We start from the raw sequence: 20,896 nt of genomic DNA, 5'->3' as shown, positions 1-20,896 counted from the left end.
GGAATACATATCGGCCTAAGTGGCAACAAATCATTTTAGCTCCAGTATTATGTTTGGGTTTCAGCACACATTCCTCGGTCACCTGTTTTCTCTTAGCAGCACATGTCAGAGAGCGGGTGAAGATAAACCCAGCTGCTTTTCGTATTCATTTCAGGCAGCACTTACCGTCCCCTTTTAACTGCAGCCAGCCTTCACCTCTAAGCTCTCAAATCACCAGGGGCTGATATGAATATAAACAATTTGTAGTTTAGCCCATGATGCCTTGGAGGGTTAACATATTTAAGGATGTGGCTTCATTCTACTTTTAAAAAAGGACATAATAGACTTATTCAAGCTCAACTGGGCAGGTAAATTTCCCTACATTTGTTATTCAGCGAGCCCACAAAGCAGCCACAGAGGTACGTAGCGACGCTGTTCTGTCTTATGCCAGCAGCAATCTGTCTTTGACTCAAAGATGGTATTGTATTTGGCCCGCAGTGCCATGGAAAGCCCCACTCCCTCCTCCCCTGCCCCCTGCACAATAAGACAAGGGTCAGCCTGTCTTCCCTTCCACTGTGTTTTTGATTCACTTCTCCTTTAGGAAAATGTTGTGTAACCTTTGACCTCCAGCGATGACTTTTTAAACCCCCTGGCTCCACCCACAGAGTCTCCTTCAGCCAGCGCTTCAAGGTAGCCGATTCCTTACCATGACTGAGGACTCAGTGTCCTTGGATGTCTGGAAATCTGGGAATTTCAATGACATGCTGATCTGGTGTGGGTTGATTTTGATAGTACTCAGACACTCAGAAACATTACTCTTCAGTGTGATTACCACACAAATGTATAGCAAAGGATTTGAACAACATTTAGTCAATAATGAGAGACAAAAATATAAATTAAATTTGTGAATAATATATACAAATACCAAGAAAAAGAGACTTTCAACCATTGCTCAGATATTTGGAGTTCTGCAAGATGGAATTTGGGCGTTGACAGGGCGCGCTGGCTACGACCTTGTTCTTCGTGTGAAATACAAAGAAAGGTCACTGAAAAAATATAGCCTACGTGCACCATCTTGCTAACAGGAAGTGTGAATTGTCATCAGCCTTTTGCAGCTGTCTATTATGGTTGCAATGGTGTTGGAGGAAAGATCCAGGTCCTGTTTAAGGAAGAGTCACAGCGCAACAATGTGAAACCACCCGACTACAAGTTCAAGTTCTACATTTACAATGTAAGAGAATAAAAGGTTTTAAGAGCCTGTTAACCTGACGCAAAAATGAAAAAACAAATTTCTCCCGGTTAAAAAGCAGCATCATTTATGCAGAAGACTCTGATGAAGATGTCAAGAGTCTCACATATAAGAATACAAATCCGTCACTTCCTGCCTCTGTCTGCTGCACCCGGCTTCTCCACCTCTCATCTGAACAATGTGGAGGATTTGTTGCTGATGTGAATGTGTCTGTGCAGAAAACCCCTCCGCTGTGTTTTGCACGTGTGAAAGGCAGACGCTGGATAACTTTTACCCGGAGGTCATATCTGAAAACGACAGTAGACTGTCAATAAAGGTGGATGACAGCTCCTCAAAAGTGAAGCCAAAGCATCTTGATCGCCCCTTGGTGACTGGCTGCAGTACAGGTCATAATTTCTGCCTCCTCCATGTTAGTGGATGTACTTAGAACAGTCTACATATAAATATATGGATACATCTATTTCGATATCTTCTTATACTAATTTACAATTTACAAATTGCTTTTGAATCGCTTCTTATTTTTTGCTTTTTAACTGTTTCCTATTGTTTGCATACAATTTTTTAACTTGTAACCTTGTAATTGTGTTGTGAAAGGTGCAATATAAATAAAGTTATTATTATTAGTAGTAGCAGCAGTAGTTCTATGGTTATATTTTGTGCAAATAATCCAACCTGCAAAGTTCTGCAAAGTAACTCAATTTGTCATGTAGATGTAATGGAGAAGAAGAATACGCCTCCAGGTTGAATGTGTTGAACTTTGTGGAGGGTACCTTCCTGTGCACCACCGCCTCCACCCTGAGCCCTCCCCCCTGTCTGTTGATATCACAGCCCGGAGAGGTTTGAATCCGCTCCCTGGCCCCAGTCGCCGCCATGCTGAGCTGAGGGAGAGCGAACCCACCAGACCTCTGTCACGCTGCTGCTGCCGCAACACTCATCTCCACAAACACCGGGACGGAGACCGGAGCTAACCCCGCGGTGAGTACCACACCGGCGGCTTCAGTACTCACATTTTAATTTACGCTTCGAGGAAAAGTAGCGACGACGCGATTGTGCGTGGAGTTATTTCATCCTGCTCCTCCTGCTCGTACTCATGCGTACTGTCGCGGAGTCCAGCTGCACTTGTTGCACTGTGCCCCCACCCACCGACACTCAAACCAACAAACACACGCACATTTTATCACTTTCTTTCCTAACTTTTTCACTTTTATGCGTTGAAACACGTTGCTAAACCTTCCACGCGACGTTTCCAAAGCGCAATTGCGTAAAAATAAAACCCAACAGAAACTTCACCGTTGCGCCAAAGAGTCCGCACTGCCGCTGCCCTTGAAGCGTAAAATAACTCGTGAATATAACATTACGTTGCCACGCAAAATCCTTTTAAGGATCAAATTCGCTCTCCCCCTCCCCCCCTGGCACTTTTTCTTTCTGGCACCCGAGGGTCACTCAGGGGTTTCCACCCTTGGCATGCATAAATCAAGGGTGCTTCTTTTGAGTGCAACAACAAAAGAGCTTCACTGACAGCGCTGCAGCAACATAACCTGGTTTATACGAGCCCTGCTCGGAGCATCGAGGGGAATAAATACCTGCACCATGCACGGTTGTGTCTCCAGTGCTGCTGGGGCCCATCATTGCCTGCTCATAAACCTCTCACCTGCATGCATGTCCAGTCTGGAGCTGTGCGGACCTGCAGCGAGCAGTAAGAGGCTGCTTTTCTGTCTCACTGTTTAACCTCTGGCCTATGGAGTCCTGTGTCTGTGTGTTTATGTGACCTCTCTTGGCTCTGTGCTGTGTAATTTAAAAGTACACCATCATCAACCTTGGATTTGAACACTTCTGAGACTCAAACCGAGGCCGATGTCTTCCCAGGGTCAAGGTCTTCTGTGTAAGCATGACTGAATGGATCATATGAGTAGCTGATCCACAGAAAATGGATTGATTAAGCACTGTATCTAGCTTTATCATTCATGTGCTGATCTTTTATGGTCTCCTGAAAAGTGCACGTAGCATGGTTCAGTGCAAAGTGATTGGAGACGTTCCAACACCATTTTTCCTTCCTGATATCGATTCCAATACCTGGACTGCATATAGGCCGATACAGAATACCAGTGCATTTAAAAAATATAGCAACTCTTTCAACAAATTTTAACAGTTTTATGTCGCTAACCCTGTATGGAAGAGTTAAAATCATTGATCCCAGTGTGAAATGTTGCAATATTCAGTTCTTCTTCACTGCTCTAAAAACAGTACTTGCCCGTGGCAGTACAGCGCAGGTGAAACTAAAGATTTGATATCGGATCTGTACATAGATTTGCGTACTGGCTGATGTGGCATCTTCAGCGGTCATCAGAGGATTTTCTGATGCTGGTATCGAACATCTCTAGACATACAAATTGCTTATTTTGTCCAAACACCTATAGATCTTCAATTTACTATCAAAGAAGTCTAAGAAAACCAGAAAGTATTCACTATAGATGTTGAAGCCAGTGAAAAGATCTTTAATTAACTTGTTTTTAGCTCTTGTATAGAGGAAACATTCAAATAGTCTTTCCAAATTCCAAAATTGGTTTATGATTATTCTCTGTTACTTGTTTTGTCTTTGAAATAGGTCTGGATGATGAAACAGTTGCAATACACTAAAAGCTCATTATATATATCTTTATTGATTCAATGCTTCTGTCGAGCACCCATATTTGTTTTAAAGTTCCACCTTAGATTTGCAAAACATTTTGACGTTCAACATTTTCTGCCCTTGAAGCATAGTTTGGAGTTGACTGCAGTTATAACCACCTTGGGTCTTTCTTTCACTCTGGAACAGAAAACTTGAAGGAAATAATTATTTGTTACCGATTGATATGAAAGTTTTTATTGTGATAACATTTTTTTCCTCAATAGTGATTACATTACTTCAAGGTGATGGTTTGAGGTGCCTTGTTTTGTTCTCCCAACATTTCCAGGAAACTGTAATAAACATTTTTCATTATATTTGTTTATTCTATGGGTGAATTGATTTATTGATTAATCAAGAAAATACTTCAAAGTTTTAGCCCTACTTCTTATACTTGTGAAACAACACCGTTTGCCTTCCCTCATGCCCTTTAGCATTATAGGAGTTGGATGAAAGAGAGAACTTTCTTCATTTAAGAGCAAAGGAACGCCCCTCACATTACACACCGGCTTAGTTTACATTGCATAAGCACTGTGGAATTCTGGAGCATTCTAGCTATTTAGTTTGTCACTAAATACAGCTCTTGTGTTTCCCACAGCTTCGTTAGTGACATTAACTGACCCCGCCTGTCCCTCCCCTCCACTCAGCGTTTTCAGCGACGTGCATGGGATATGACATCTCGTCCCCTGTGGCCTCAATAACTAATTCTTCTGCCTCATCGAGTCTGATTCCACAGGTCCTTTGCCGGGGTTACTCAGGCCATGGGGGCAGCCACCCGGATCTTGTCAATATGATGGGGTTGGCTGGCTGATGCTCTGGTGGCACCGGGGCGAGCCAGAATCATGTCAGTCAGACCCTCAAGGGGGGGCCCGGCAGAGAACTAGCCAGAACAGGATATTGCTGTGTGATCATTCACCAACAGCAGACAAATCATTAAACCGCTGCGTGCTGCTGAGCCGCTCAGGCATTTCTGTCTGACTTTCCCTCAGGTTAGAGGTTGTGTTTGTGTTGCAAGGTTGTTGATGCTGCAGGTTTTTTGGAATTGCCATCGGAACGAAGGATCAATCTGATGGATTAAGGATTTCTCGTGAAAATAGACATTAGGAGCCCAACATAATAATTTGCTAAGCTGTTTTTCCTTCTAACTAAAGCTTTGATTTGTTTTGCAGATTTCTGTCATGTTTGTGCAGCTTTACTTCCCCTTACCTGTGCTTTATGCAAGGAAATCACACAAAGCTTTCCTGGGACTTTCCATTTTAGGAATGTGAATTATCCTATTTTTAACATGTGAGACTGTATGTATAGTTGGAATTCTATTTATAGAGAAACTGATACTGTCTGTAAGTTGTTCTTTGTCTTGTTTTTCCCCCTCTCCGTCATTGGAAGCACAGGATTCACATGTGCTAAATTAAATTACACAGAATGCTCTTGCTTGTTAACTACGCCTAAGCACGCAAACCCTTCTTGAGAGTCCTTTCTTTTTTTTAAATCAATAATCAATTTAAAATGAGTGGGAAAACTGGGAATCCAGTCGGGAACTGCTGGGCTGAATGGGAGCTTTGTTTTGAACATGAACTTTGTGCAGAAATGGCACTTGTTTTGGACGTCAGGCGTTATTTACTTGGATGCCTTTTTTGCATCTCAGCCCAAGCTCTGGCCATTTGTCAGATTTCTCTCTTGTAAAAAAAAAAAGGTGAGAGCATTGAAATTGGTGAGAGCATTGAAATTGGTTCTTACTGGAGCATGTCCAGTGTTGCATATAGGTCGATCGCATTAAGCACACATACCGCATCTGTGTGCTTTCCCCCTCTGATCCAAATGCACTTATTTGACCCCCTCCAAAGGAAACCCCCTATTTAAGAAACGTCACATTACTTCACATGCCCACAGTTAGCGACTGTCAGGTAATTGAATAAACTCTAAATGGATCTGAGGGTGACCATTCATGAGCCTTCAGTAGCTTTCCTATCGTCTCTTCTGCCGAGTTCGGTCGTCAGCCAGTTCCTCGCCTACAATGGGCTGGAATACCTGCAAACGGCGTGGATAAGCAGCATTTGGCGTCCCGTTGTGAAGGTCACTGTAAAAGGTGTCGTGTCTTTGACGCAGACACACACACACACACACACACACACACACACACACACACACACACAACCCCTCACTGTTCCCTTCTGCTCATTAGCAATTTAATCATCTGGATTCTCCTGGCTGACGGGTGAGCAAACCATGCTCTTTCTTTAATTTAAAATAGTGCACTCCATAAGAAGATGCGACATGGAACAAGCAACAGTGACCTATTGGATGTCATGCGTTTCGGAAATAAGGTGGGCGAGTTTGATGTATGGCTTGCAGCGATCAACCTCATTGTTGTGGTCCTGCTGGTTAAAAGGGGTAGGGGTCAGGGGCCAATCTGTGCTGCTCTGATGTTGAGGTGTGCTGCACTGGTTTTATAAAACAGACATCTGGGTGCAACCCCCCACCTCCTTTTTGAAATGCACAACCCCCCAGCTGCCACACCCTAGTACCCCCCGACACCCTCCGGCTGGAATAATTTCCTATCGGCAAAAAGAGAGCAGCATCTGGCTCTGTGTTGGCTGCAGACAGCGGCATGTGTAGGCACTTTGTGTGTCTGGCTGTGCGTTACCGGCCATGCATAATGCATCGCCGCATTCCATAGATGTCTCAGCAAAATTGTCTCATGATCGAAGGGTGTTTTCAGATCAGCTGATGTGAGGATAAACACTGGATGCTATGGTCTGATTCCTGTTCTTCTTCATTTTGTTTAAAGGTGAAAACCGGTCCACAACCTGGGAGGCTTAGTCACCTTAACTGGTTTCAGGGATTAAAAGTAGAGATGTTCCAACACCAACATCAGAAGTAGCTCTGATACTGCAGAAGAAATGGCCATTGGGAAAAGATGAGATTTGCAGTCATCTTTTCCCAGAAATCCCCTCTTCCTGTTTGCTGCTCCAAACAAGCAACTACAGTACCACTGTGGAGTATAGTAGCAGCAAAGAGGGGATTTCCAATAGTGTAGCACGTTAGCCAGAGCTTGCTAAGATGTCAACAATATTTCACACTGGAAAGATACAGACAAAAGTGTTTTTTTATAAACTGTGGTTGCACTTTAAAAGCTATTTAGAGGAAGTATTTGTTTCCCATCTCGTGATAAAAGAAGCTCTATGTCCTCTGATTTTCAAAGGGTTTAACCTGGGCCAGGCCTTATAACAGTGGTAACAGTCATCAATTTCAAGCAGATTTATTTATGTTTAAATACATTGTACAGGTTGTTTTATTGTTAAATACACTGGTGTTAGATTGATACCAGGTATCAGCTGATACACAAAGTCCAGGTATTGGTTTCGGGAAGGGAAAAAAGATATGGGAACATCTCTAATTAAAATTATTTGCATCATTATCCATGACACAGCAGATCCTAAACTGTGCATGAACTCTGAAGTTTCCCAAGATGCTGCTCCCACAGCTTTAAGTGAGTGTGGGAAGGTTACTGATGCGGGCTATTGACAACTCGCTTGATGTTTTGAAAAGGTTCCCAGCGTTGTGTCTCTGAGAGCAGGGAGCTGGAAGGGAATGGGAGTGTGGAGCACCGGACTACATACAGTACATTCTGTGACCGTGGAGGATATCACTGTCCCACACAGCTGAGCGGAGAAGGTGTCCTCTGTCCTTGTGCGACTATCATCTGTTTATGAAGTGGTTTGGCAGTTGCAAACCCAGTAACATTTGTTTATAGATGATGGAAGCTGTTCCATGACAGGGGCTCGTTTTGTCAGTAGATTTTTATCAGTTCTGCCTTGTATCGGATTGTTGTTGCTCACTGTTTGATTTGTTTGATGTTTCTGCATCAACGATCCTTCGCCCGAGGACTCAAACTGCCTTTGCAGCTAACATCTATGTGTGTGTGTGTTTGCAGTTTTCATCGCCCAGGGCTCAATACAGTGCTGAGAGAGAGAGAGGGAGCAGCAGCTGGACCTGCACTCCCCATTCATTCCTTAAAGGAGGGAGAGAGGAAAAAAAAATGTCCTCACAACAATAGACACACTCCCACAGACGCACATACGCACTACCCTAACCTCTGCCCCCCAACCCCCTACTCACCCCCCATCCCCAAAAGGCCCCCATCCCCCCCTCCTTGGCAATTGTGTGCATTGACGCTTTCCAGAGGAGCGATCCTGTGCGCCGTCGCTCTCCACTGGCGAACGCTGCTTGACTGTTGTGACAGGCGGGGGGAGAGAGAGAGAGAAAGAGAGCAAGGGAGAGGTGTTTTTTTGTTACGCTCTCAGATGGAGATGGAGTCTGCCGCTGACATGCATTTACAGTGAAACAGCCCTTTAATGCAAGAGCTGTCTCTCCACCCTTGGCAGCCTCTTGGAGCATTTTCTTTTCCACTGTATATATCGTGCAAGAAAGAGAGCGAGGCAGAGCGAAGGAGAGAGGAGCAGGAGGAGGAAGGGAGGAGGTGACAGACTGCTGGATGATCCTATTCTATTTTCTTTTTTGTGTGTGTGTCATCTGTCATGCAAACCACTGGTAACTTTCCCAGTAATGACAGTGTGACTGTGCTGGCTTGGAGGAGCCTCTCCGACAGCGTTCCTCTTCTCTCTAACCCTCTGCAGGATCTTCCCACTCAGATTATGGTAAGGCTCCCGTCGCAAACAGCTTGTGTGGACGCACGGGAGTGTGTTGACTGCTGGAATCTCACAGTGTCAACACCTTCTTCTTTTTGTTCTAGACGTAGCAATCAGATATGTGTTTTTTTTAAAGCTCACTCTTTGCAGTGGAGAGAGTCTTCAGTACGACGCATGCTATTTATACCCAAATCTCATCTGGGATGTAAATAATTCAGTCTGCTGGATGGCAGGTTGTCATGATGCAGTGAGTGAGGCTCTGCCATGCCTCATTTTGAGGAAATACCCCCAGGTCACTTCGATTAGCTGCTTTTTGCTTCTGCTGGGCTGCATGAGTTAGGATTTGAAATGTTTACAGAGGAGAAAAGGGAAGTATTTCTCTTTTCCACTAACGTCTAGTATATTTGTTTACATCAAGATGGAGGAAAGAGTATATATATCCCACGAGGCGGATGTCTGGAGTTCATAAATCTCCCTTCAAAGGGGAAGGAGTGGCTCTACCCTCCCAGCCTGGACATTTCAGATTTTCCTTCACTGCACCACAAGTTGCTCTTCTCAACTGGGCATTGAATAACTCAGTGACAGATGTTTGGTGTGATTAGTTTGCGATTGCTCGGTTCAGGTACATGAAAGCTATCGCATCACTTCAAACGACACTGGTCTTCTGGCTCCAAGTAGTTTCATATCTCTGCCGTGCACCAATAGAAACCACACTATCTGTCACTTGTGACCTTTTCTTTAAAACTTCAGCTGCAGCACAGTTTGAGTGTTCTCTTATGTGCTTTCACTTTGTTGGTTGTCAATCCTGCACATAGACACTGGATTAAAGCAGCTTTCAGACGTGCACTTAAGTCCAGACATTTGCTTGACCTTTTCCAAAGGGGCTTTATGTGAGAACGCAAATGTCAGAGTTGGTTGCTGCAGACAGTTTCCAGAACTTTTCCTGCCAGCGCCCAAGTAGACTGTCCGGAAAACTGTCAGAATGAGTCGATGTGTCTCCAGCTGGAAAATTCACAGCGAGCAAGTGGGTGTGGCGATGACCTTTCCAATACGTGACTGAAGGGAAACCAGGAAGAATAGAAATGACGAAGATGTCAATGAGATTCAAGAGCTTTTGACTATAAAGGCAGATGCTGGTGTCGATGTGACGTAAACAAAATGTATGATTTCTGCACTGGAGTTTACACGTCATGTCGTGCCTCCAGCATCTAACATGTTCAGAGTTCATGTCTGAAAAGGGCATAAGATATTAAATACACCTTCACCCCATTAATTCAATTTGTCACTCAAATTCACAATCATACCCCCTCCATCACCACCGCCTATTTTCCAGTGATCTCCAGTGATCTCCCATACACTTACGCTGAGCAACCAGAGGAAATGGAGCTAAATTGATTACTGGAGATTACTTGGGTGTATGCAACTACTGCCTGCTCCTGCACTGAGGACACACACGTAAACAAAAGTTCAACTCGCCATTATTAGGCAGGTAATTGAAAAGAAACAGATGCGCTGGTGGGCAAATGCACTTTAACATCAGCAAGGGGTTGAGGAATCAGGACAATTGGGCTGAGGAGAAAGGTGAAAGGAAAGAAGGCACATGTACCCTTTTAGCCATGGTCCCCACACAGACAGACTGCCGCTGGCTGGCCGACTGTCTCCGAGCCTGGTGGCTGTCTGTCTGGGTTTGGGGCTGAAAGGATTGGGTGGGGTTGAGACCTTACCCCCACTCCTCAGTCTCTCTCCTCTTGTAGCCCTAGCAACTGAAGCGGTAAAACCAGTAAGTCTCATTTGGTCTTATTATTATTATTATTATTAACCAAAATAGACTTACATATAATATTACAAGCTTTAATTTTCTGCCTCAGCTCTATTGTATGTATCAGACTGTGATCTGCCAGAGAGAGAATTAGGTTCACTAAGCAGATAAAAGGTTAGAAACAAATTCACAGACAATCTGTGTCATGCCAGCGTGCTGACACATCACAGGGTATAATCTATAATTCTAATGTGCTGCTGCCGTCGTAATCTTCGATTTGGTTGATAAGCTGTAGAGCTAATGCCATGCTGGGTTTTGGAGATTTCCTATCAGCCCACAGGACACAGGATGTGTCTCGTCTCCGTCGGCTCATTAAATTTTCAGAGTGCTGTCAGTAAACATCTGCTGATTTATGTGCAATCACAAATACATTGGCATGTGTGTTTTATGGATTATAGTTTGATAATTTGTATTTTTTAATGATGTTCTAATTAGTGTTGATGGATGTATTATTCATAGTTTAATGCTGGATGTTAATGAGCTGCACTGAATCCATAATTGCTCCTTAATAACACAATGCATTCTTCATCTGTGTTCGGGTTCACATTGTCTTCTCGCTAGCTGGCTGGTTGGCTGCGTTGGTAACCATGGTAACAGTATCCCTCAGAAAGTTAAAGAGACCAGAGCTTGCCAGATGAGTTGTGAGCGAGTGAAACATGTCTGCAAAGTTATATACGTTGTCCCATGCTGGATGATTAGGGACAGTACAGTGGATCATTTCTCTCCATGTTTGAAAGTATTTTACTCATCGCAATGCAGATAAAGTAATTTACACTAAGTTGTACATACTATCTATCTACCCACTGTACATGGGACTTAATGGAACGTTACTCAACTTTTATCTTTTTCAAATAAATCATTTTGATGGTACACTGACTTATACCAGGGAGAATGGATCCTGTTCCCTGAATGCCTGTTCTTACACTATTCAACTTTCATGTGTGCTAATGATCTCCTGTGAGAAGTGCATTATGTTAAAATGCTTTAAACCAGCCCAACAACTTTAAGAGTAATGCAGAACTGTAATTCAATAGAAGTCACCCAAACCCAACGCTCATCTCTGATATTCATCGGGGCAGCTTGGCACGTTTGTTACAACAACAGCACTTTGGTTTCATGAAGCTGGGGTCATGAGGGATATCCATCGTTCTGCTTTTTGCTCACTGAGTGGGATGACGCAGACGAAGCTTCAGATAAATAGTTGAATGGTATTGTTTTCTGCACACAAAACCCAACTGAATGAATCTCTACCAGTGGCTACAGAGGCTGCTGTTCCTTGGGAAAAAGTTGCATAGTCTTGCTGTAATGAATTATTACTTGTGGTATCATTCATTTATTATCATTCTAAACCGATACTGATTTTTCTTTCTCTCATAGATCACTGTGGTGACTTCAGCCCTGGGCCTCTCGTTCGACCGTTTCCCACTGTGTGAAGAAAAGTGAAAAGAAGTTTTAATGTATCAGTATTCGCTCGCCGACGCCATGACGGACAAGTAAGTGGTTCATCTTCCTCTAGAGTGGGTTTGTGTGAAGAGCCCACTCGGGACACTGGCCATTTGTTTCAATGTGAAGTAAGAACATGACGTTGTCTCTTGTGATTACACTTCTCTCGCTCGGCACAAGATTGTCTGCTGGAAGTGTTTTTGAGTTACTACAGAAGCGGAGGAGAAAGGGGAGGGGTCGATGGTACAGAGGGAAGTGTGTTGTGGTGGGGGGGTCGGTATAAAGACAGTCTGTTTTGCCCCTGAAGACCTATTACATTTGCATCTGGGCTAATTTGCATTCTTGTTCACTGTGCTGGTATGTTGCTGCTGTTGTTCGTAGGTCGTTATTTCCCTGACAAAACAGTCGTTTATAGGGTTTTTGCACCTTCGCCATACCACCTCTCCTTTGCTCCTTCTCTCTGTTCTGCTTATTCTTCCCCCTTCCCCCATTTCATTTCGGACCAGTCCTCTGCCTACGCTCCCTATCTCTTTTCTCTCTTTTTTCTCGTCTCCATTGTCAACTTCGGCTTTGTCTCTCAGTCCGGTGTTTGTTGGATTTCATCTATAGACGATGGAGAATTTGGGTGCAGTAAGCAAAATAATCTGCTGTCAGTGTTCATAATAAGCGGAATAAGTGGCGCAGGGCAGTCAGCTGGAAGGGATAGGAGTGAAAACGCGGTGGAAGGTCAAACAAGGCCAGGACTATTATGTACTTGAATTACAGAAAATGAAAGGAAGTTTTGAAGAGGAAAAAATAAAACAAATAAAGTTTGGCCCACGACAGATCCATTGAAGCAGGTTGTTGCAGGACGCTTAGTGAATGTAGTGGATGGTTGTGCAGTGAAGAGATGAAGGAGATTTATGTGCAGAGGGACGTTTCCATCATAATGGTGGTCGATGGAATGAGGTTGATGTGATCCACTGTTTGCGTGCACTCTCCACTTATTACTTATGCACCTGTTGGTCCTTTCAGAGCGAGAGAAAGAAAAGGGGAGAGGTCCGGTGAGTCAGACTTTCTATGAAACAGGCTTCGGGGTAGTTTCTCTGGCTAACACCAGAACACTGAATAATGTCAGCAAAGGATATTATGTTGGTTAGTAGAGCCGGATAATGCTATATTTGCCCCAAGGGGGAATTTCTCTTGCAAATTAGAAGGCTCCACCACTTAAGGATGCATTGCAAATTCTGCAGTGCCAGACGTTCAGGCTCGGATGTTATTTTACTGTTTTGGATGCAAAATAAAAGACTAAACATGAAAAAGACGTTCGTGGAAACTTTACTGGCTCTGCTGGACCAAAAATCAAAGTGGAGGGAAGGTTGGGAGTTTTTCTAAGTAAGTGATGATGTTGTTGACAAGCTGTCCCATTGGATGAAAGGTATCCAGGCAACCAGAGCGGGGCGAAAAGGGGGTGGGAGTGGGGCGTAATTGTGTGCTCGATGCTAGTCCATGTTGCAGGATGATTGTTTGTCTGAGAAGAATGATAAATGTTATGCCAAAAGGAAGTGAGGGGAGAAGTTGGAGGACGTGCCCCCCGACAGTGATGGCGAACAAAGCCCCCCTCAACATGGAACTACTTAAGATTCATACAAAGGCAGAAGAAGAAGGCTACTTTTTCTCTTTCTCTCTCCACACACACATGCCTCTTGTTTCTCTCTTGCAAACTCATGAGCAAACATTTACACATAGCAGGATATCAGTGGACATTCCTCCATGTGCATTCCTCTAATAGCATTTCCAGATACAAGCTGGCCTGCAGCATTTGGCATTCACAGGTTTCTGGCATTTTTCAGCAAAGTACATGAAGACCCTGGAGTGCACACCATCCACATTTGTTTGGTCAAAGAGGGAGTCATAGAGCCTGTGTTTTCCATTCAGATAGATGCAGGAGCTGATCCTTCCATCTGCAAATGTGCTCTAACATCCTCAAAAATGAACGCTTCAATTGCAGGGTTGGAAGTTCAGCCCTCGATTGTAGCAGGAGGCTCTGGGATGAGGAGAGTTTTTAAAGCCAGATTTACTCAGTAGTGTTTGTAGATGGGGACTCTACTGTTCAAATACAAGCCTGAATTAATCCTCTTCATCGCACTGATGTGTGTATGTGCACCCATATTTGTGAGTAAAGCCCCTTTTCTAATGGTCAAAAAACCCACTAACATCAGGCTTTGGTTTGCATTATGAACAGATACAATGAGCATTCACTTTCAGGTCAATTACTGCAGTACAATCTGTTTTTTATCGGCTCCAGCTGCGATTGATAGTGATGGAAACATGACAAGGTTATGAGGAGCATTGAACTCCCAGTCGTTTGGTGCATAAACAGCCATGAACTTTTGTGCACTTATTTTTTTTGGTAACAACAGCAGTTTATCTTATTTCTTTATTCTTATACTCATTGTGCAAAATGCATGTCGCTTCTGACGCATTCGTTTGTTGTGTGTTTGAACATGAATTGCCGGCACAACCAAACAGAAGAAACAAACTCCTCTACTGGCAATGGGACAAGAGTCAACCCTTTTAGTTGGTCAAAAAACCTGTACACCCACTGAATGTTGTATAAAAAAAGGTGTAACAGCAGCACAGGGTCCAATTCAACTACTTGTTCTGTTATTCTTTCAAATACATTTGCACCCGGGTGGACTGTATTGCATCATATAGGAGAGTAGGTCAGACAGACGATGCCCCAAATCCAGAGAGATTGCAGTTTTTATTTTTTTTTACTTAATTAAAAACACACAATCTGTAAAACTCTCTTAGTTGTGAGTTTCCCCTCAAATTGGTTGCCTCCATTCTTTCAGGAAATGCACAAACCAAGATGGAAAAATATGGCGTTCCTTTTGCCCTCAAAGCATACTATCATATTTCTTTTATGCACTGGTTTCATTCTTGTTTTCCATAAGGAGAATCCTCCGCCTACTCTCTCCTCCTTCGCTTTGTTCTCTCTCTTCCCTCTCTACAACCTCCGCATGAATTTGCTGGCTTGAATGTCCTCCCTCATCCTAAAGCCTGTTTTCTCTCTCTCTCCCTCGGTCCCTCTCATTTTCATTTCCTCCCCCCACCTGTGGTGGTGCACGCTGACGGCCCCGTCAGAGACTTGGGTTGTTTACGGATGAACAGTAAGGATGGCTGCACAGATGAGAATGTGGGGGGTGGGGAGGGGCGTTTGGCTGTTACTGGAATGACCACACTGTCATAGAGACGAGTGGCCTTTCCCAGTCTACTGTGTATCTGGAACAGTCAAGGTCTCGCGTGTGTGTATTCATGTCATTCTCATGGGAGCGAGCATCTAAAACCACCATCAGAAGCTGGATAAGTGCTCTCTGTCACTTGCTGCTGAACACTCAGGCGTTTAGACCCTTTGTATTGATAATTGCATTTATAAAATATCAAGATTGCTTTTAACTGCATCGCCAAAAACAAATGAATGATGTTGATTATTCAGGATTTTTCTAGAAATGACTAGTGACTTTTTCAATAACATCACGACGAGGTTGGCATTTGTGGTTTTGACAACAGATGGATGGTATGGAAGGAAATACAGATGTCTTTGGTGGTCAGATTGTGATTCTCATTGTCACTGATGATCCTCTAAAATCTGATAGTACCAGCAGGAGGTCAATATTTAAATTTATCCTGTAAATGATTTATCATCTGCCAAATGGATTCTGGTTTTTGAATGATACGTCTCTTAGTTTCAAGTAATAATGCGAAACCTGCCAATACATCCTTAATAAATCCTACACACTGCATTTTAACTGAATCAGGGACACCGCACTTCATAGTCTGCATCATACAGTTTCATTCATGAGGGTTTCCCACAAGACTACTCTTTTAGGAAAATAAAAACCAAGTGCCGACAAAATAATTGACTGGAACAATTTGTGCGGAAAGTAAATGGTCCCTTTGGTTTGTCAACTTAAGCTTAAGCTGGACTTTTCTGTTATGCATCAAAAGGGGAAAATAAAAATGTCCTCTCAAAGTTTGTGTTGCGATTGTCGACTCAGGCTATTTATGGGAACACGTTAAGAAGTTAGTTGCAAAGACTTGAATTAAATGCAGCACTATTGTGTCCAGAGCGGTGTAGCTGAGGTCATGGGATACTGACTAAAGCTCAAGCTAAGTCCTTTTTATCAGCTTGAGGGGGAAAATCAGGTGTCACAGTGAACTGAGCTCAATAGCCCATCCTGTCAGTATGTTTACCATAGGCTGCGATTCTGAAGTAGGGTCATTAATAAATTTTTTCTGGCCTAAAGAGTCTTCAAAAAGCCCTTTCCTGCTCCTCATTCAAGTCCACTCATCAATTAAAAAAAACCCAAAGCCGTGACATCTGCACTTCCTCTCTGTGCCCTCTCCAGACCGCTGTGTCACCAAGGGTGTGGTTTGGGCACCGCTGGGCTTGCACCCAGACCCGACACCCACTCAGGACATAATGAATTGAGACATGTGAAGGCGTGGTGTCACTGGTGTCATTGGGATTCGTGGGTGCATAGTGAAATCTCTGTATCAGCTGTCACAGGGTTTTGTGGGAGCCGAGGGAAGCCAAGTCAAAGTGCTTCCTAAGGATGTCGAGGGGGATGCACCCTTTGGCCCTCAGCTCATCAATCTTGCGCAACTGTCATCTTCTCCCAGTGCTCTATTGATGCTGTCGGACGAGGACGAGAGGCAGGGACTCGTTGCCTCTTGTGTTTGTGCTTGTTTGCACACATGTTTTCTACTTTTGTGTTTGCGTCCCTGTGAGAAAACGTGACTGGAGGATGGGGAAGGTCTGGAGGAAGATCAAAAAAATGGAGGATGATGCGATGGACATACATTGCTCTGTCTATAAGTGGCTACACATCAAGTGTGGCTCTTGACCTTGATCTATGAGAGAATAAAGAAACTGATCTGAATATTAATGCTCAGCTGAAATCTGTACTTGATGACAGAAATGTGACGAGTAATCTTAATATGGATAAATATTCCCCACCACAACCAACTCATTACGGGACACTGTGGTCACCAGTTTGATCAATAGGAAACCTGAGACAGTTGTATCAGTCATGCACGGGCCCATTTCTGAAAACCGCATCTCAAGCGCCGACCTGTTATCTGCCATTATCTCCAAGTAAAATCCAGACCCCTTCTATTCCATTAGCAAATGACCCACGACCCGATGTCACCTGTGATTGAACACACATGCTACCTGGACAGTTACTCACATCAAATGGGTTATGGTCTCCTCGTCCTCTTGTTTTTGTGCTTGATATGTGTTCATGGAATTTTATTCTATCCATTTTGGCAGCACCTTTGTTCCTGCAGCTGTCAATGTGTTTCCTCAGTGACGTCGTGCCTTGCTTGCAGCTATCATTACTTTTTGGTACTTTTTACCAGCAGCAAACCCTCTGAGAACATATTTACCACTGGTTATGGTTGTCTTCAATATGATTCATTTTGATGCAATAACTAATTCATATTAGTGACAATTATCTGAATGGAAGTAAAGAGGTCAAAGTTGGTGTCATGGGCTTTATACTTTATAGCTGTCAACAGTTACCCGTCAAGTAACTGTGACCCGGTTTGTTTACTGTTAATGTTCATGTACATCCAAAGCTTTTTTTAAATGTGATCATTATAAGTGAGCTGCCAATCTTTGCGGTCTGGTTTGCATCATCTCTACTTAACATAATCTGATTACTCTTTTATACAGTTGAGCAGGGGGGCCTGCGTGATGGTGGCTTTCCCCGCCAAGCCAATGCTAATGAATCTGCATATTTGGGTGACCTGAATTCACTTGTCTGGAAGATTTGTCTCCTCAATTGTTCTGGCACTTTATTTGTTGCATTGCCAGCAGCGACATTCAGTTCTGTTATTTTAAGGATTTAATGACTCATTTAATTGTTTACAGATGAATTAGGTATTTTTAGGAACTTTTGGAAATGAGGCATCGATTCTACCAGTCCCTGAGTCCTTGTCAAGGCAAAGTAAATACGTGAGGCCATGTTTTTCGCTCCGAGTTGGATTCTAGTGGACTGTGGGAAGAAGCTTTTGCACGTCTGCAGGGAGAATGTATTCAGCTCGGTAAGGGTTTTCATTTTGCTCAGGGAAGCGGTCTAAGGGAACAGACTGGAAAGTTTAGTGAATAGAGGCCCAACCATCTGTCACAATGGCAATAAGAAGATTTCTACTTTCCCTCCCTTTGATTTAAAAAAAATAATAAAAAAATCTGGTTTTCATGCACTTAAAAGAAAAGCAAAAATATTTTTTTCTGCTGACTCTTCTGTTCCTGCTCTGATGCTGATTATTCCCTAATGTTTTTGTTCTCTTATTCTTTGTTTCACCACTGATGCACAATTTTTAAAGGGCCAGAAAACAAATTCTCTTGATTTTATGATCAATGTGGTTCAACATGAAACCAACCATATTCTTTTCTCAAGTAAGTTAACCCTGTGTGTGCAGTTTTTGCCTTTTTGCTTTTGTCTTTGGTGGATGTTACATTCTTTTATTAGGACAAATAAAGATTGAGCAAAGTTTGGATGAAAATAATCTGGTGACAGGGTGGTGGGTTGTTTGCTCAAGTTACAGGCACTATCGAATGTTTTCTAAACATTGGGTTTAGAAAATAGAAATAGAAAAATTCCTGTCAGGTTGGGGTCGGCTCGGTCAATTTCCTCTCAGGCTCAGACAGGTTTTGACAGAAAACTGTGGCCTGACACTCTCTCCACTCTTGTAGGCACGGAGCTAGAGGAAATCAATAGTCCTCACCATAGGTTCCTCTGAGGATAATGTCCATCATTCGTTTGTCTCTTTTCTCTGTGATAAATGTCAGGACAACATGCTGTCATGACATATGATATATGGATATAATCGTTTTCTCCTTCCTAATGCTTATCCATCATGTTTGTTTGTGTATTAGATGTTTAATATCAGTTTTATTGTGCAATATGTGTTTGCATCATCATCATGTGTCTTACCATGGTCTAGACTCTAGACGACTAACCACACATACACACTCAGCAAACACACACACTGCTTCCTCCTTCTAGTACACACACACACACACACACACACACACACACACACACACACACACACACCATGTAACTGTCTTGTCTGATCTGTCTGTCTTCTTCCCCCCCTCCCTAGCTTGAGGATTTTATAATTCTCTCCGGAGGAAGAGCGTCGCATCTTGTAAGGAGCCACAGGTCAGAAACTCTACTCCTCTCCCTCCCCTTTGTTTTACGGTGTAGACCTTCACAGGTCTGCATGCTTCAGCACGAATGCCACATGCTTCTCCAACACTCCCTGTAACCCCCACCCCCCAGGGCTTTGCTCCCTTTTTTTTTTAATTTACCCCTTGCATGACCACACCTCGGCAACTCAACTGATTTGTTCCCGCTTGACTTGTGGAGTGTTTTGCATTGAAAATGTCCTCTTTCACCAATCATTCTTTTTTTGCCCTTGTGATTTGCTTTTCCTTTCTTCTGTAAGTTGTGATCTGCTTGTTTTTATCAGCTAGGAAGCCAAACTGAGGCTCTGTGTTCTCTCAGTGATGTTTTAGGGACAAACCTTGTGTATGCACACTCCCCTCTTTTACCCCTTTTGACTGAGGTCAATCAGGTGCAAAGGGCTGGTTCGGATTTGATGTGAACTTTTTTAGAACCAGTTTGTTCTGCACATAAGATGATGAGCACAGAACAAGGAGACAGTTTATCTCATCCGTGACCCCAAAACTATAAGGTATAACTAATAATATTATTGGTAATAATTACCATCTATTGTTTATGTATATATCTATATTCCAGAACCAGGGTAAACCAGTTCTACACCACATTATAGAGCAATGTGTTGTTGTATTTCTTCAACATTTATTTATTTATTTTTTGGCCTGAGACATTCAAAGTTGTACGATCAAATAAGTACCCATTAAATGCCTGGAGTCAGCTGCTTTTTTCAGTCTATTGAAAACTATTTAAACTATAGTTTATTGTTTCAAAAGTTACATTTGCAACATTTAGTTAACACACATGCACACATACTTTCTCAAATGTAATTAAATGAAAGCAACAGTCATCAGCTGGGAATAAGAAGCCTGCTGTTGTTTGTGAAATCAAGGACCCATTGTCTCAGAAATGTCCTATTTTGAGAGTTAAAGTGGCCTCTGTTATTATAAACTGCATATATACAATGCTAGAAATGAGAACTTTACATGCATGGTGGGTTTAACTGAGGGAGGCCGCACTTAGCAAAGGGTCAATTCATGCAAACACCTGTGATTAGTACTTTAAAAAATCCGGCACATGTGTTTTTCTTCCTTTTCTTATTCAGCTGCTTGAATTTAAAGTGACCTACTTCTTCCAAATGCCTACAATTATCTTCATCAACACAGGGATTGAAGTATGTCCAGGATCTGTCGTCCAGATCACAGAGAAATCTGCGCAATTCCTGTTTAAATGTTTCAGTCTCAGGCTTGTGTGTGAGGGAAACGGTGAAATTGTTGCTTTATCTGCTGGCACACCAAGTTCAGAAGGACACACTGTTAGTGTTGTGGCAGCCTGTGGGTGATGGGGTGAGTTTTCACACAACTCTCCAAAGGAGGTTTTTGTCTCCGCCAGGCCAAAATTACCAGCATGAAATCAGTGCCTGCTGAAGACTGTGCTGGGAGAAAAGCACGAGAGAAAAGAGTCCTCCTTAAAGACAGAAAGGAGAGGGGAAAATACAGCAGGGTTTTTAGTGAGGTTTACAGCCCATTCGTATGTCCCCTGACTGGTGGGAACGCTCTATTGGAAAGATGGCTGCCTCCACCAACGAGGTTATGTTTTCATCTGCGTTTGTTTGTGTAGGGCAGTTTCTATGTTTTCCTGGATTTCTCAAAGAATAATTCATCATCTTGATGGAAAAATCAGGCATGTTTAAGGGGCTGATAATTATGAGGCATGGTGGTTTTATTTATAGAGCACATTTCCTACACAGAAGTAGATTCAAGGTACTGTACAGGGACATTAAAAACAACACAGATGAAATTAAAAAATCTATTTGAAAGCAGGGTTAAAAACAATTATTAAGGAAAAATAAAT

The 20,896-nt window shown here is 43.0% G+C and overlaps 1 protein-coding gene across 9 annotated transcripts in view; it reads left to right on the top strand.

The window, feature by feature from the left end:
- Positions 1-2,025: 2,025 nt before the first annotated feature.
- sema4d (sema domain, immunoglobulin domain (Ig), transmembrane domain (TM) and short cytoplasmic domain, (semaphorin) 4D) overlaps positions 2,026-20,896 on the top strand; it is a 40,100-nt gene continuing 21,229 nt past the window's right edge. For 5 of the 9 annotated variants that reach the window (XR_011239121.1, XM_069513618.1, XM_069513621.1 and 2 more), the window contains exons 1-2: positions 2,026-2,203; positions 11,739-11,854. Coding sequence is in view for 5 of the 9 variants with exons in the window: in XM_069513618.1 (XP_069369719.1) it covers positions 11,817-11,854 (38 nt within the window). In the remaining 4 variants the exon portion in view is untranslated. Of the gene's footprint in view, positions 2,204-8,360; positions 8,552-11,738; positions 11,855-18,965; positions 19,025-20,896 lie in introns of those variants that run through there. The other 4 variants (XM_069513619.1, XM_069513615.1, XM_069513616.1 and 1 more) reach the window with 3 other exon arrangements.

Source organism: Paralichthys olivaceus, chromosome 18 (genome assembly GCF_024713975.1).
Source record: "Paralichthys olivaceus isolate ysfri-2021 chromosome 18, ASM2471397v2, whole genome shotgun sequence".
NCBI lineage: Eukaryota > Metazoa > Chordata > Actinopteri > Pleuronectiformes > Paralichthyidae > Paralichthys > Paralichthys olivaceus.
The sequence above is the reverse complement of the archived record's forward strand: the minus strand, read 5'-3'. Positions and strand labels throughout refer to the sequence as shown.